This window comes from Peromyscus eremicus, chromosome 1 (genome assembly GCF_949786415.1).
Source record: "Peromyscus eremicus chromosome 1, PerEre_H2_v1, whole genome shotgun sequence".
In the NCBI taxonomy this organism is placed as follows: domain Eukaryota; kingdom Metazoa; phylum Chordata; class Mammalia; order Rodentia; family Cricetidae; genus Peromyscus; species Peromyscus eremicus.
The window spans coordinates 32,503,263-32,519,363 of NC_081416.1; the positions used below are offsets into that span (position 1 = coordinate 32,503,263).

General features: G+C 38.1%; 1 protein-coding gene across 1 annotated transcript in view; it reads left to right on the forward strand.

The window, feature by feature from the left end:
• Positions 1-15,655, forward strand: part of Kiaa2026 (KIAA2026 ortholog) — a 79,146-nt gene extending 63,491 nt beyond the window's left edge. The window contains 3 exon segments of the mRNA XM_059259136.1: positions 5,750-5,865; positions 9,265-9,452; positions 10,459-15,655. Coding sequence (XP_059115119.1) covers positions 5,750-5,865; positions 9,265-9,452; positions 10,459-14,072 — 3,918 coding nt within the window. The 3' untranslated portion in view covers positions 14,073-15,655.
• The last annotated feature ends 446 nt before the right edge of the window (positions 15,656-16,101 follow it).

The window sequence follows — 16,101 nt, forward strand, 5'->3', positions numbered from 1 at the left end:
CTGTTCCCCAGTGCTAGGATTAAAGGAGTCCACCACTACCCCGGCTAAAATAGTTAGATTTTATTTGTGCTGTTTCTGTTCATAGGAGTTTACGTTCTTTACAAGTCTCCTTTGGATTGGATTGGGCTTTAAATGAGCCATCATTGATCATCAGGGATTCATTGACACTTTGAGAGTTTATTTTCATTTTTCTTGAAAATTATAATGCAACGATATTAATAAATTGGCAGTCCTTTTCCACCATAGGATTTCTGTCTGTGGTAAGAATCAGGCGTGTAATTACAAGTACTTTGCCTTGTGATGAATGTTTCCTTCTATGCACTAGCATTTATAAACAGAAGCATTTTAGAAAGTAGCATTTGAAAAGAAATTTTTGTGCATTTATATGTGATTTAACTTCCTTATTATATGGCTCCTGATAACCTTTTTTGATTATATACAACATTACAAGAAAATCTATATAAGAAATTGGATGGTTTGTAAAAGTGAGTTTGCCATACAAAGTATCTGAATTTATTAATATGTAAACATTACCGCAACGATAAGATACTTAATAAGTCTAGAATTTGTTTTCCTAGTTTTTTTCTCTTAGCTTTCCAATGCCTCCAGCATTAGTAGATTGCCAACTCCCTCTTTACAGCACCCTAGCCCGTGTTAACTGGCATTGTCAAACTCATCTCAGATTACTGCAGCAGGATGGAGTTGTTCTTTAGTTATTAGATAAGTTCTCAATGCTCAGTTGCAGTTTTTCATTTTACAATTTTGTGTAGTTTGTTTCTTTCCTCATATGGTTCCTTAGGTTATTGGTACATTATATTCAGAAACTTAGGAAACTTCATAATATAATAAAGGACTTACCTTGTGACCATAAATCAGCTTCTTTAATAATATTCCATAGAGGGTCATTTAAAAACTCCATGGTTTGGTAGTTGAGCATCTAATACAAAGGGAGCTGGCAATTTGCAGATGCTGTGGACATTGGATGAGAAGCAATGAAAGGTAAGCTGCAAATTTAGACTATTGACTATTGTTTCTCTGTTGCATGCTTGAAATTCATTGTTCACATTAAAGTTTAGAATCTGTTAATTTTAAAAAAATACATTACTCTTTGGGCTGGAAAGATGACTCAGTGGTTAAGAGCAGTTGTTCTACAAGGTCCTTCACACGCACCGTAACTCTAGTTCCGTGGGATCCGATGCCCTCCTCTGACCTCCTTTGTTATAAAGTACACACATAGTATACATATATACATTCAGGCAAAACACACATAAAATAAAATGAATAAATCTTTTTTAAAAACTGCCCTATTTTCATTGAAGTGACCTTTAATGTTCATAATACTAAATGTATATAATGCATTTGAATTTTATCTTTAAAATTTTTTAATTCCTGAAAATGATCAGAATTGTGTTGATAAAAAAAGGTTAAAGTTTCCCTGTGTTCACTTGTTTTAAAGTAAGTAATCAGGTTATAAGCATAATTTATATTAAATGCTATACTAAATACATTTTTATTAATGCTTTAGCACTGTAGCCCCTAACTAGTTGCCCCAAATACCTATCCTGTCTCTTGATCCATCTGTCTGCCAGTTTGATTTTTAGTTCTATAATCAGTATAGATGAATATTTACTATAATTTACATTAATAAAGGTAGGGAGCACCCTGTTTTTCCTTGGAAGCACACTCTGTAGCCCAGGCTGACCTCACACTTGCAGCAATCCTCTTGCCTCCAACTCCAGATGCTGGGAATGCAGGCTTGGGCCACCAGGCCAGTTGTTCTCCTTAGTTTTCCTTATGTTTTCAAATATGTCACTTGTTTTAATTTCTATTATACTTTTAATTGACACAATCTTTAGAGAGTATAACTTTGAACATCACAAGTGTATCTACACAATATAATCTACACTTGTTTAGGAATTGGCTTCGTGGGGACCAGAAAAGACAACATAGTGTTTTAGGAGAGTAGGTTTTAACATTTGTAAAATGCAGAATTTTAGTCTGAAGTCAATTCCATTTTACAAGTATTTCCTGAGTTGATTTTTTAAGACAACTTTCTTCTAGAAAATTATGCCCTTTTGTGTTTTAATAAATCCATCTCTGGAAGGAATTTCAAAATTATTTTTTCTCATATCTATATATAATAAATAAAATTGATCAATTAGAAAAGCTCTTTCTGGCTTGTGGTTACTTGCTTGGTTTAAACATCAATAAATATTTGTTGATTTGAAGTAGATTTTTGTATTGGACCAAAGTAAAGCAGATTGTTATTAGCGCTAGTTGCTTATTAAAAATAGATTGCTTTAGCCGGGTGGCGGTTACACAAGCCTTTAATCCCAGCACTCGGGAGGCAGAGGCAGACGGATCTCTGTGAGTTTGAGGCCAGCCTGGGCTACAGAGTGAGTTCCTGGAAAGGCTCCAAAGTTACACAGAGAAACCCTGTCTCAAAAAAAAAAAAAAAAAAAGGATAGCTTTTATGCTTTTTGTAATAGTTCCACTGTATACTGTGAAAATGAAATCACTACTTAGTAGAAAGCAGCAATGTTAGGACTAAGGAGTTAGTTTGGAAGTAAAATGCAAGGCTCAGGATTCAGTCCTCAGCACCAGTGGTGTGGGACACAAAATGTCATTATTTAATTGCATTTGGATTGTGAGCATCATGTTTTATCCAGATGACACATGAAACTGTGAGTTCCTCTCCATCTGAGTAGTTGGGTGAAAACTCTTGCTTTAAACACCAACACAGGCAGTTTAATCTACTCTTAATCACCTCAATACTATAGATTCACATTCCCATGGCAATGTGCAAGGTTCCTTTCACTGGAGTCATTATATTTTTTATAGTTTTATATATTTTATTAATCTTCTAAGATAAAAGACCATAGATATTTCAAAACAGGTAAGGCAGTTGTATGAAAGTTATGAATCTGATCTCTGATTAAACATTTAAGTTCCCTTCCTTGTATATAATCTTTGGTTCAGTAGTGTATTTTGTAGATGTTAATTAATTAAAATTAACAGAATTAAATGAACAATCTTAATCATTTTTAAAATCTTATAATGCAAAAATTAATTTAATAATTTAGTAGAGATACCACTATAGTAAGGTCTTGACATAAAGATTTCCAGATATGCCATCTACCCTTCCTGTTCTTCTATATATCCCTAACTGATGTCATCTGCAGTCCCACCTTGTCACCACTCTCCTTATCCAGGCAGCAACTGTGCAAGCCGCCTTAGTTTTTCGGGTGTCAATTTTCTCCTTTGGTCCCCACTAGTTCTCTCAAGACTTGAATCTTGTTTTTACTGAATTCTATCACACAGAGAATACTCTTTCTGCTTTCTTCTCTAACAGTCTTCCTTCTCTTAAGTTTAAGGAAAATTGAATTCTATTCTCTCACCATTTCTTTTTCCACCAAGTAGTTGCTGAGTGTATGATTGGCACCTGTAATCCCAGCACTTGGGAAGCTGAGGCAGGAAGCTCAAAAGTTCCAGACTAGCCTGAGCTACATAGCAAGTCAAACCATTACATAGTGAGATCCCATCTAAAACCAAAAGAAGTGTGGTTGCCAAAGATGAATACTAATTCTTATTCCACGTAATAGTTTAGTTGCATGGATTAGAATAAGCACTTAATACTGTGTCACCAATTCTTTTGAGAAAAATTTTAACTTTTAAGGTCTGACTCACTGCTTACTTGGGTCTGAATTGTGCTTTTCTTAGAAAATATTTATAAAGAAGCAAGACCATTTAATTTAATGTTATAGCAGTGTCTCTCAATCTGTGGGTCGTGACACCTTTGGGGGTTGAACAACCCTTTCACAGGGGTTGCCTAAGAACATCTGCATATCAAACATAAACATTACAATTCATAACAGTAGCAAAAGTACAGTTATGAAGTAGCACTGAAAATAATTTTATGGTTGGGGGTCACCACAGCATGAGGAACTAACTGTATTAAAAGGTTGTGGCATTAGGAAGTTTGACAACCACTTTGTGGTAGGAAATAAAAATTTTCTTAAGCTGGGTGGTGGTGGCGCATTGCTTTACTCCCAGCGCTCAGGAGGCAGAAGTGGGCAGATCTTTGAATTTGAGGCCAGCCTGGTCCACTGAGAGAGTTTCAGGACAACCAGGGCTAAACAGAGAGACCCTCTCTGTTGGGGTGGTGGGGGGCACGGGTCTTAATACCATGATCTGACATCTTATTAACATGCAAATTAAGGATGGAGAGATGGCCACAGTTGTTAATATGTGCTGCTCTTGCAGAAGACCTAGATTCAGTTACCAGCACCCACATGGAGATGCACAAGTACCTGTAACTCTGATTCCAGAAGATTCAGCTCCCTCTTTGGGCTTCATGTGCATTCCATACATGAGGTGTAGACAAAACACTCATACCCATAAAATAAAAATAATCTTTTTAAGACATGAATTAGCATAAGGTTCATATTTGGTGTGTCCACAGCATATAATCCTACATCTTCCTACTCTTCTAATAAACAGTTCCCCTTCTAAGATTCAAAAACCTCAGAAGAAATATAGCTCTTTATGTTTATGTAAATACCCATTCTGTTGCTTTGAAGTACTGAAACCTTGTGGTCAAGCTATACTACTAAGATTTCGAGTTAGAAACTTATAGAATTGTCATTTAAAATAGCAAAGATTTTATGTGTGTGCATGTGTATGTGTGTGTATGTAAAAAATTGGCAACTCTGTGTACAACTCTAGAGTATACGTTTGCTATAGATAGTGGCCTTACCCTTCTACATATGGGCAGATTGACTCAGCAGTTGCTTATAGGATGAAGTCTGGTTTTATGATGTGTTAAATGTGATCTATAATATATAATTGTGTGTTTTTGAAATAATACATATAGATTATATGATACAAGATATTTCCTCCTTTTGTAACCTCCTATTTTAGTTGCTTTTCTATGCTAGAAACTGCTAAAATAATTATAACACCTCATTCATAGGTAGGTAGGTAGGTAGACAAAAAGTACCTGTAATACTAGAAAATGGGAGAGACATCAGGAATAATTAATTTTAGTGTAGTGGTATAGATTTTAAAAAACCAGTTGACTGGGTTGAGAAGGTAACTCAGTGGGTACAAATGCTTACTATAGAAGTAGGAGGACTTGTGACCTAATGTCATCCTCTGGTTTCTACATCCTCATGCACATGCACACACATGTACATCACCACACATATAAAATAAACAACAGTTAACTGTTTTAGTTGCTTTTCTGTGCTGGAAACTGCTAAAATAATTGTAATAATTCCTAAGGAAGTTTAAGACATCTCTTTTTTCCTCTCTTAGAAGTTACAAAAACTTTACTTCATGAGCTATATTTACTTTTTTGGTAAATTTATTTAAATATTTGTACCTTTACATGGTTTTGTTCATTTGTTGGTGGGGGTTTTTTCCCCCACGTTGGCACTGGAGATGAAACCCAAGACTACATATATTTGGTAAATGATTTATTAAGATATTTACAACTGACATAATTAGACAATTTTTAAATACATATTTCCTACTTAGATGTTAAACATTTGGGATTTCTTCTGTAGAACTGAAGACCACTAAACATTGATTTCTTACAAGATATTCCCTCCTTTTGTAAACTCCTGTGGAAGAAATATTTTTGATGAGTTATTGGCATTTTGTTACTTTTTTATTAGAGGATAAAACTTGGTTGATACTGATTTTAGATTAAGTCTAAGAAATTTACTTTTTAAACTTATGTTTCTAGGGCAAATGGTACCATCGGAGGCAAGCTGTAAAAGAATTGCATAGTACACTGATACGCCTTTTAAATGAATTGCTGCCATGGGAACCAAAGTTAATGAAGGCTTTTCAGAGAAACAGGTAACAAGCTTTATGATGTATTTAACTTATTCTGAGACCCTTAGTTTATGATTTGGGGTTTTTCCATTCATTTGTAATTCAGCAAATGCAAAGACATGTTCTCTGTGATTTACTTTCTAGTGGAAGAAATACAGACTGAAATGTGATAAATGCTAGTGGGGGAAGGTCATGATGAAAGGGGATGTGAAATTCCTGTTGAGACTGAGGGCTACTCATGAAGGAAATGAGGTGTGTACTAGAAGGAAAACAGAATAGAAGAACACACTCTCAAAGTATACAAGTGTATTTGGCATTTGGAGGAAACACAGTCAGTTACAACCAAAGAAAAATGATTGATGGAGATTGAGTTAGGACATAAAAGTCAGAGGTCAAAGAGGCCAGGTCAGGTACTACTTAATCTTTTTTTTTTTTTTTTTTTTTGGTTTTTCGAGACAAGATTTCTCTGTGTAGCTTTGCGCCTTTTCCTGGAACTCACTTGGTAGCCCAGGCTGGCCTCGAACTCACAGAGATCCGCCTGGCTCTGCCTCCCAAGTGCTGGGATTAAAGGCGTGCGCCACCACCGCCCAGCAGTACTACTTAATCTTTTAAGAGTTTATATGGACCAAGATGAAAAGCTTTTGAGAGGATTGTACAGAGACGGGATGGTGTCTTCCGTGTTTCACTCGCTCCCTTGCTGGCTGGCAATGCTGAGACTTGCATCCAGAGCTGTGCACATGGCTAAGTCAGTATACCACTGAGTTGTATCTCTAGCCCTGAGGTTTTGGTTTTTGTTTGAATTTGTTCACGTTGATGGAGTGTGTGTGTGTGTGTGTGTGTGTGTGTGGAGGTCGGGCTGGAATTACACTGGTGTTTGCTGTGGTGCACAGGTGGAGGTTAGAGAACAACCTGCAGGGAGTTGGTTCTTCCTTCCTCTGTGGGGGTCTGGGTGGCAGGCACTTTTATCCATTTGAACCACCACTGAGGCTACCTGACCTTAAGTTTTAAAGCATTCACTCTAGATGCCATGTTGAAATAGCTGTAAAGGTGGAAGCAGGTGAACTGGTTTACTATAGTAGTTACCCTGAAAAAAGTGGGAATCGCTCATAGTATTGCACATGACAGGAAGTGATTGGATTTTAGATATAGCTTCAAAATAGAATTGGTAGAATTTGCTTAATGAGTGTATTATGGAGTGTGTGGTGGGTTAATCCTACTGTCAACTTGATGGCATTTAGAAATGGTATGGAAACAAACCTCGGGCATGTCTGGATGGGATTTTCTAGATTAGGTTAATTGAGGTAGGAAGGCTCACCCTAAATGTGGTCTGGGGCCCTAGACTGAACAAAAAGGAGAAAGGGAGCTGAGCTGCAGCATTCGTCTATGTTTCCTGACTGGGTCCAAGGGAACAGCCACTTGATGCTCCTGTTGCCATAATGGACCCTCAGACTGAGATAATAGACCCCTTCCTTCCTTCAGCTGCTTCTGTCAGGTATTTATACCAGCAGTTAATGAAGTAGCTAATATAAATGTGATAGAAATTGATGAGTAAAAATTAATTTTTGGTCTAAACAATTATTATCATGGATTTGCCATTAACTGAGACAAGAGTGATTGAAAAAGATTCAATTTTGAGGAATAATAGGGATAAATAGTTTGGATTTAAACATGTATGTTAAGTTTGATATTCTTTGTAGACACCTAATTGGTGATGTTGAGTAGGTATTATGTGAGTTATATAAGTAAGTCAAGAGCATTACTAGACTTGAGGTACGAATTTGGGAGTTATCAACATTGACTATATTTAAAGCCATGAGATTAGTAGAAATTGTGTGGACAGTGGACATTCTAACCTTTAGAAGTGAGGTAGCAGCACTCAGGGGGCTGAGGCAGGCAGATCTTTGTGAGTGTAAGGACAGCCAGGACTGTTACAGGACAAGCCAGAGAAACTCTTTCTTGGGGGGGGGGGGGGAGTGAGGTAGATGAATAGGATGAGAAGAAGCTTTGGGAGAATGCTTAGTAAGAGAAGAGGATAACCAAGGAAGAAAGGTGTCTTGGAAACTAGGTTAAGTTGAGGAAGAAGAATCTCTAGAAGAGAATTAGAGGAACTGAAGGGTAGTCCTCTTTCGTGTCCTTTGGCATAAAATGGAGGAGAGAAGTGAGGTAGCACCAAGAAATACAGATTGGGGTATAGAGATAGCATTGGGGTTCTAGAGTTGCTTTTTTTTATTAATAAGGTAAGTAATTGTTTTTGGATTAAATGGAGGGGCATTTAGTATAGTAGTATCTGGAGAAGAGAGGATACATGTAATTGGGAGTGTTAACATAGGTAGAGAGATGGAAAATATGAATAAAAATAAAGATATTTGCAGATAAGATGTGGAGCATATAAAATATTTTTCTAGTTCTTTTTATTTTCCGTGAAATACAAGTAGTCATAGCTGAAAGTAAGGATAGCATTCAACCACTGAATAATTTCTCTATTCTAGTATTACAGATGAGAAGATAAATTCACTTTACAGTTATTCTTTGCTAGCTTACTTTAGTATCTCATAGCCCCATTAAATCCTTAAGCAACAATTTAAAAGATAAATTGTAAAGAATTACCTGGTAACACTTGTATATGCATGTGCTGTACATACTAACACACTGTGATGTGCTATTGTTATTCCTAACCTGTAAATGAATAACTGATACTCCAGAGGGATTAAGGAATTTGCCAAAAATCTTATAATAGAGGTAGTGCTTAAACTCCAATATACAGAAATAAAAACTTGTAGTAAGCCAGGCGGTGGTGGCGCACGCCTTTAATCCCAGCACTCGGGAGGCAGAGCCAGGTGGATCTCTGTGAGTTCGAGGCCAGCCTGGACTACCAAGTGAGTTCCAGGAAAAGGCGCAAAGCTACACAGAGAAACCCTGTCTCGAAAAACCAAAAAAAAAAAAAAAAAAAAAAAAACAAACCAGTAGCCCTCTTAAAAACAAATGATAAACAGGCTGAGAAAGAAATCTGAGAAACAACACCCTTTACCATAGCCACAAATAATATAAAATATCTTGGGGTAACCCTAACCAAACAAGTGAAGGACCTATATGATAAGAACTTCAAGTCTTTAAAGAAAGAAATTGAAAGAATTGAAGATACTGCTTTTCTTAATAGTTCTAGCTGTAACCCTCAGAAAGACAAATAGATGGCATATTCAAGTTTTATTCAGAAATTGTAAGATATAACCTTTAATTTCTTAAGCATATAGCATAAGTTTTATCTTTTTGGGCAATTAATAACTGGCAAGACTGAACTAATAGGCATTTTAGATACACTTAAAACATCATAATTTAATGACAATTGAAAATATTTCAAGGTTTAATTTAAAATGCTAATTAATTTAGCTTCCAGAAGCTCCACGTTACATTGATTTATTTTAGGAGCCGCCTGAAGAAAGACTATGATGATTTCCAAAGACAACCCGATCACGATCAGTTTACTAGGGAACTATGGACTACTGAAGACTGTGAAGGGAACCCTGAGAGAGAGCCTCCTAAAGCAGAAATCAGTAAGTCTGTAGATGCAGCAGAACCTCTAGACAACCTGGAGAAAGAGCACGTGGATTCTGGTAGGCATTCAAACTTTTTAAATATAAGCACACAGAGAACTTTGTTTGTTGTGAAGGCAAAAGGTAATGGGGTCAGTGAATGTTGATTGAGGAAGTCTGATAATTTACAGACATACTACCCATATTCATGTAAGCAATTTATTATAGTCATTATTAATTTTCTAAGAGTCTCTGGAGCCAGTGCCTAACCCTAAATTATAGATGTGCCATTGCCTGTTGCAGATCAGACACTGCTAATCTGTTACCCGTTTGGAATTCACTGGTCATCTTTTTTATTGTTACTGCTCATAAAGCTTTGTTGGTAAAGTTTGCTGTAAATGAATTTGAGAAATCTGTAACGTTCTAAAGGTTTTTTAAAATGAGGTGTGTGGCCAAGGTTGATGGCTGACTAAGACCAAAGTAAACACATTATTCTAATAAGTATGGGTAGCTAAAGCAAATTAAATGTGATTCATTTCAGCTCATCAGTGGCATTCTTTAGTTATATGAGAAGTTAATATGAAAACTTTTGGTTAGTAATACGTTAACATATTTCATATCTTTTGTGAATTGTAAGAGTGAACTTCTTTTGACCAGATAGGACCACAATTCTTTAAGGATAAAGAACAAGAAAGGCTGAACATTTGTTTTCATTTTCAGTCTGTGAAGACTAAAATACTGAATTGTAACCATTCCTCTATGGTTTCCCTATCTAGAGAAAGAAAACTAGCCAAATTAAACTGAGTATCTTTTTAAAAGCCGCGAGTTTTTCCTTAACACTTAGGCATTGGCAGCAGGGTTAGTCCAAAATGAATCTCAGTAATAAGTTGCTCTTAAGCATAACTGGGATATGGGAAGTCAGCATGTCAAAGGTCACTGTTACCTTCTTTGGTAGTGCTGAAGCTTTGGAATGACTGTACAGTAGACTTTTTAAATTGCCTGCTCAAAGATTAACTTTAATTTTTATAATTGGTGTTACACAGTCACTGTTTTCTATAAATAAAATGCTTGTTTTTACAATTTTCAGATGATATGAAATTATCAGAAATAGGCTTTCCTTTGGCCAGAAGCAAGTTGTTGAAAAAAGAATTGTCTTCTAAAGATGTAGTGAAGATACTGCCTAAAACACTTAAGCGACAGTCCAAACAAAGTAGTTATCTGGATGATAGCACAAAAGAGCTTTCCCCAAGGAAGAAAACAAAGCTCAGCACAAATGAAACAGCACTTGAAAATGTAGAAGCTGATATGCAGATAGACTGTTTGAGTGAGTCAAAACATACAGAACTGCCATTTTCGGAGTCATTGGCCTCAAAGGATTCAGTACCAGTGTCCACTCTCCAGAAAGGGACCAAACCTATTCAGGCCTTGCTTGCAAAGAATATTGGGAACAAAGTGACCTTAACAAATCAACTGCCCCCTTCCACAGGTAGAAGTGTTCCTGCTGTGGAAAAGCCAGCTCTATCTCCTGTAGAAACAAGCACCGTAAAACCAGCCTTGACCTGCCTCACCAGTACAAAAGGACCTTTACAGATGGTATACAAAATGCCCTGTGGTCAGTGGTTGCCAGTTGACCTCCACAGTAGTTCTGTCAAGATTCAGATGCAGCCTGTGGTGGATTCTAAAACAGGAGAAAAGATCATGCAGCAAGTTCTTATTCTGCCTAAGAACTTCGTGATTCAGCACAAAGAGGGAAAAGCAGTTGCAAAAGAGCTAGCAGCACCCCAGCAGAAAGGTGCAGAGCATTGTTCATCTTGCCCCCAGACGACAAGTGTGACCTGTTCTTTCGTGTCTGTTCCTGTCACGTCAGGAGGGACAGTGTCTGCCCAACTGCCTGGTACAGTTTTCAGTAAGACAGTTGCAGCTTCATCAAATGGGAGTGCTAGATCACAACCGTTGTCACCTGTGACCTCCGGAGGGAATGTGTCAGCGTCCCCAGTGAAGACTGGCCAGAGTGAAGCAGTTTCGTCGGCCTCCTTCCCCCAGCCTCTCACTTCAGCCACCATTTCTTCAACAGTTCAGCCTCTCTTACCACCAACACCACTAAGTGAGTCTACAGAGCCTGGCCCTTCCCTCCCCTCTTCCTCACAGCACACTCTCGATTCTTCTGAAGCAAAGCAAGAACTGAAGACCGTGTGTATAAGAGATTCCCAGTCGATTCTTGTTAGGACGCGAGGTGGGAACACTGGAGTTGTCAAAGTACAAACTAACCCAGAGCAGAACTCACCCACCAGTTTATCTTCCAGTTCTCTCTTCACCTTTGCGCCTCACCTTCAGGCCTTTCTGGTGCCAAAGTCAACCTCATCCCCTGCTTTTTCACAAGTAACTGGAAGGACTGCTGCATCTAATCTCCCATCTTTCAGCCAAACACCCACTTGTGTTTCTATTTCATGTGGCTTTCATCCATCCGTGGGGAAAAATTTCAAACCTATATTAAGCCAATCCTCCAGCAGTGGCTGTGTGGGCCCCCTGATAGAGAAAACCTCCTACATGCCCTCTTCACCCTTGAAGCCCTCTGTTTCTTCCAGCTCATTGCTACCATCAACAACAAATAGTTCAGTTAGTGTAATTAGCATATCACCAGGAAATTTCGGACAAACCAATACAAATGTTATTCATACATCAGCTAAACCTCAACAAGTAGATTATATCACAAAAAGCTACTCAGTTACAAGATCAGAAGCAACAGCAGCAATAAATGGAGATGTGCTCAGTGAGACTCCTGTTCAGAAACTTATGCTGGTATCAACTCCATCTGCTCTTCCTTCTAGCAGTGGACCTTCAGTTAATATGGCACCAGCACCAACATCTACGAGTGTTTCTACCCCGAAAGTAGTTTTCATTAATGCTCCAGTTCCTAGTGGCACTTCAGCCTCAGCTATTGTTGCAGAATCATTAAAACAGACACTTCCTCCTCCCTTGAATAAAACATATGTTAAGACTCCAGAGCAACCCCAAATAGTACTAATTCCGTCTACAGTGGGAACACCAATAAAAATAAATTCTTCACCAACTGTGTCTCAGATTAAAGATGTGAAAATTGGACTGAACATAGGTCAAGCAATTATAAACCCTCCAGGAAACCTGCCAGTGATACCATCAGTTAATATATTGCAGAGTGTGCTGCCGAAAGGAGAAGACAGAAGTAGTAAGGGCCATGGTTCGCCCTTGTCCACAAGTAGTGACTCAGTTCCAGCAAGCTCAAATACTGTGAATCAGAACCTTCCTCCTGTTAATGAGTCAGTGGTTTCTACAGCAAGAGCTGCAAACAGGTTTTCAGGAACGGGAGCAAATGTACCTTTGAGTTCCCTTTCAGTGACCTCATCCTGTGCTTCAGTTGGGACACGACCTCCTGTCTTAGTCAGTGGCAGTGATACCTCTTCAAGAATTATGCCTGTTTTGTCAAATAGACTCTGCCCGTCAAATCTGGGAAACACTGTGGCAATATCAACTGTAAAAACAGGACACCTTGCGTCATCTGTTCTCATTTCGACTACACAACCAACAGTGTCTCCTAAATGTTTGCCGTCAGCCTTGCAAATCCCTGTTACTGTTGCCCTGCCGCCTACACCTGTGACTACGTCTCCAAAAATAATCAGCACGGTTCCACATTCGGCAACAGTACCAGGAGCCACACGCCCTGTATCTCTTTCCAAAAGACAGTCTCGGACCTCTCTCCAGTTTCAGTCGCCAGGGCCTTCAACTACAGTGCCAACAAATGCAAACACAAATAAACCTCAAGCTGAATTACCATCCCTCTCACCAAGTCCAGGTAAAATAACCAGTACTTCCAATGTTACTTCTATGCCAAACCAGCATATGTCCCCTTCACTAGTAAAAACAAGTCCCAGTAACAATTCTACTGCAGGTGGCTCTGCCATTCACACTTGTGCACCACCATTAAATATAACTAGTCTGGCAGGTGCTCCGTTCAGTGACCCTTGTATTCAGCAAAAAATAGTTATCAACACCAGTACACCTTTGGCACCAGGTACTCAAATCATGATGAACGGAGCCCGGTTCATTGTTCCACCTCAAGGTCTTGGAGCTGGTAGCCATGTCCTCCTCATCTCCACTAATCCAAAATATGGACCTCCTTTAGTTATTAACAACGCCCAGGGCATACCGGCTACACCAGTAGATAGCCCTGTCCAGAAGATCATACAGACATCAAATAATTCTTTAAGTGGGCAGCCTTTAAAGCATTCTGTAAGAAACTCGACGAAGATTGTAAACTGTCTTGGAAGCCCAAGTTCTCTATCTACAGTACATTCAACACCACAAATCGTAACCACACCTGCTAAAGTTTATGTTCCCCCTGCACCAACGGTGCCATTGACTTCGGTAATGAAGTCCTCTCCAGCTGCTCTTTTGACGAAGACATCTTTGGTTTCTGCCATTTCCTCCAATAATCCTCCACTGCCAAGTAGCACATCGGTGTTTCATTTGGATACCTCTGTCAAAAAGTTATTGGTTAGCCCAGAAGGAGCCATTTTAAATACCATTAATACTCCAGCATCTAAGGTGTCTGCATTGTCTTCATCTCTTCCTCAAGCTGTTGTGTCTGCTAGTCAAAATCCTGCCTCTGTCTTCCCTGCTTTTCAGTCACCTGGTTCAGAGAAGCCTGACACAGCTGCATCTTGAGTTTAGACTAAATGAGCCAGTTTTTAAATAATGGGGCATTGTTTTAACTCCCACAAAAATTTTAACTGTTTGTTATACTGTTGAAAACATGCTGTTCATACGTGTGTGTGTGTGTGTGTGTGTGTGTGTGTGTGTGTGTGTGTGTTAAGGTATCTCCATTAGCTTGCACAAGACTTTGTTTTCTTGGGGAGGGCAAAGTATACCATTTCACTCATTGGTGTAAAGATATTTTCCAAGGTTCTTTGTTCAAAATATGTCATCGAGATTTACCTGTCTATATAACATAAATTGAATAAAGTCAAGTTTGACTAGTTTAAGTAAGCTAGCCTTTACATAATTATATCGATGTTTCTTCTTAAATTTGGACTGTTGTGATGTATCTACAGTATAGTATTCTTTGTCATTAGTGACATCTTATTTTTGTTTCTGTAAAAAGAATATATATATATATATATATATTTATGCATTAAGAAAATGCAGTCCATGGTGTAAAATTGTACATATTCCTTAAATCCCTAATAATCTGTACTAAATATATGTACAAAGAACAATACTGTCTTATTTATGTTTTGTTTACATAATGTATAGTTTTTTAAGTATTTTAGTAATTTTGGACCAGTGAACTGTTAGCAACAATGCAGAAAAATCTGCATATAATAAACTGAGTTGCTGTATTTCTTTGTTTGAATACCATTTTTAAAATGTGTTCTTGTCCATTGAAAGAATACATGGTATAAATGAAGACAGTCCTTTAAAAAATGTGTTCAGATTGGAAGTATCTAGAAATAGTAGCACTTGCACAGGCTTTGCACTTGACAGAGCTTCCTTTCTTGGATCTCCTTTGATCTTCACAGTCATCTTGGGAGCTGAGTAGCATGTCCACACTTACCAGGTTCATGAGAAGTAGGGCCAGGACATGATCTGATGCTTCAGTCTTTCTCCATAGCTCTACTTTACTTTTGGTTTGAAGTTTTCATTCACAATTTTATGGTTCCAGACATTTAAAAAGAATAGGAAAAAAAAAAACACCACCAAATCTGTATTGACCAAACAAATGTGTGTTGTTGTTGTTGTTAGATAAGAATATTTTGGTTTATGTTTATACATCCAAAACATGTTTCTTAAAACTTTTTTTTTTAAGGTTTCTCTATGCCCCTAAACAGGCCTGGAACTTTGCATATAGCCCAGGCTGGCCTTGCCTCAGCCTCCTGAATGTACCAGGATTACAGATAATGTACTACCATGCCTGGCAAACTTATTTTTTAATGATCTGGGTTCATAAGAGTTTGCAAAAGTAATGCAGAGTGGTGATGTTCCTTCACCTTCCTTCTCCACATTTCTGCTTAAATTGAGGTCTTGTTCCTTGTTACTGATCTTCCAAAATTATGTTTAAGAACATGAATTTCTCTGTCATTTGAAATTAAAAGTGAGCAAAACTAGTAGTGCTCTTTCTTCTTTTCCACATGTTATGGAGCAGCTGCTGAAATTCTCGTGTGAAGCCGCTGCTGTTGCTCAGGTGGTTTGACTCAGGGCTTGACTTTGCTTGAGAATGTGCTTCATTGTAAATAAAAGGTAGCTTTGCACTTCCCGGAGCTTTATATCTGATTATCTTATTGACATACTGATACAGACACAGTCAACTTCAAGTATTCAGACCCGTCACAGCATTCTAGTCTCAAATGTAAAATAGTAGAGTAGGCTTGGCCCTATGAGCTAACTTAGTGGGTAAGGGTGCTTGCCACCAAACCAGAAGACCTGATTTCAATCCCCATGTCCCACATGATCGAAGGAAATAACAGGCTTGAGCAAGTTGTTCACTGACCTCTACATATAAATACTACTTTAGCATATTTTTCATTATTTAAAAAAAAAAAAAGTGGAGAGATAGCTCAGTGGTTGAAAGCACTTGCTGCTCTTCCAGAGAACCTGAGTGCATTTCTACTACCCATACCTGACAGCTCACAACTGCCTGTAACTCTAGCTCCAGGGGATCCAGTACCTTCCTCTGGCCTCCATAGGTACCCACACA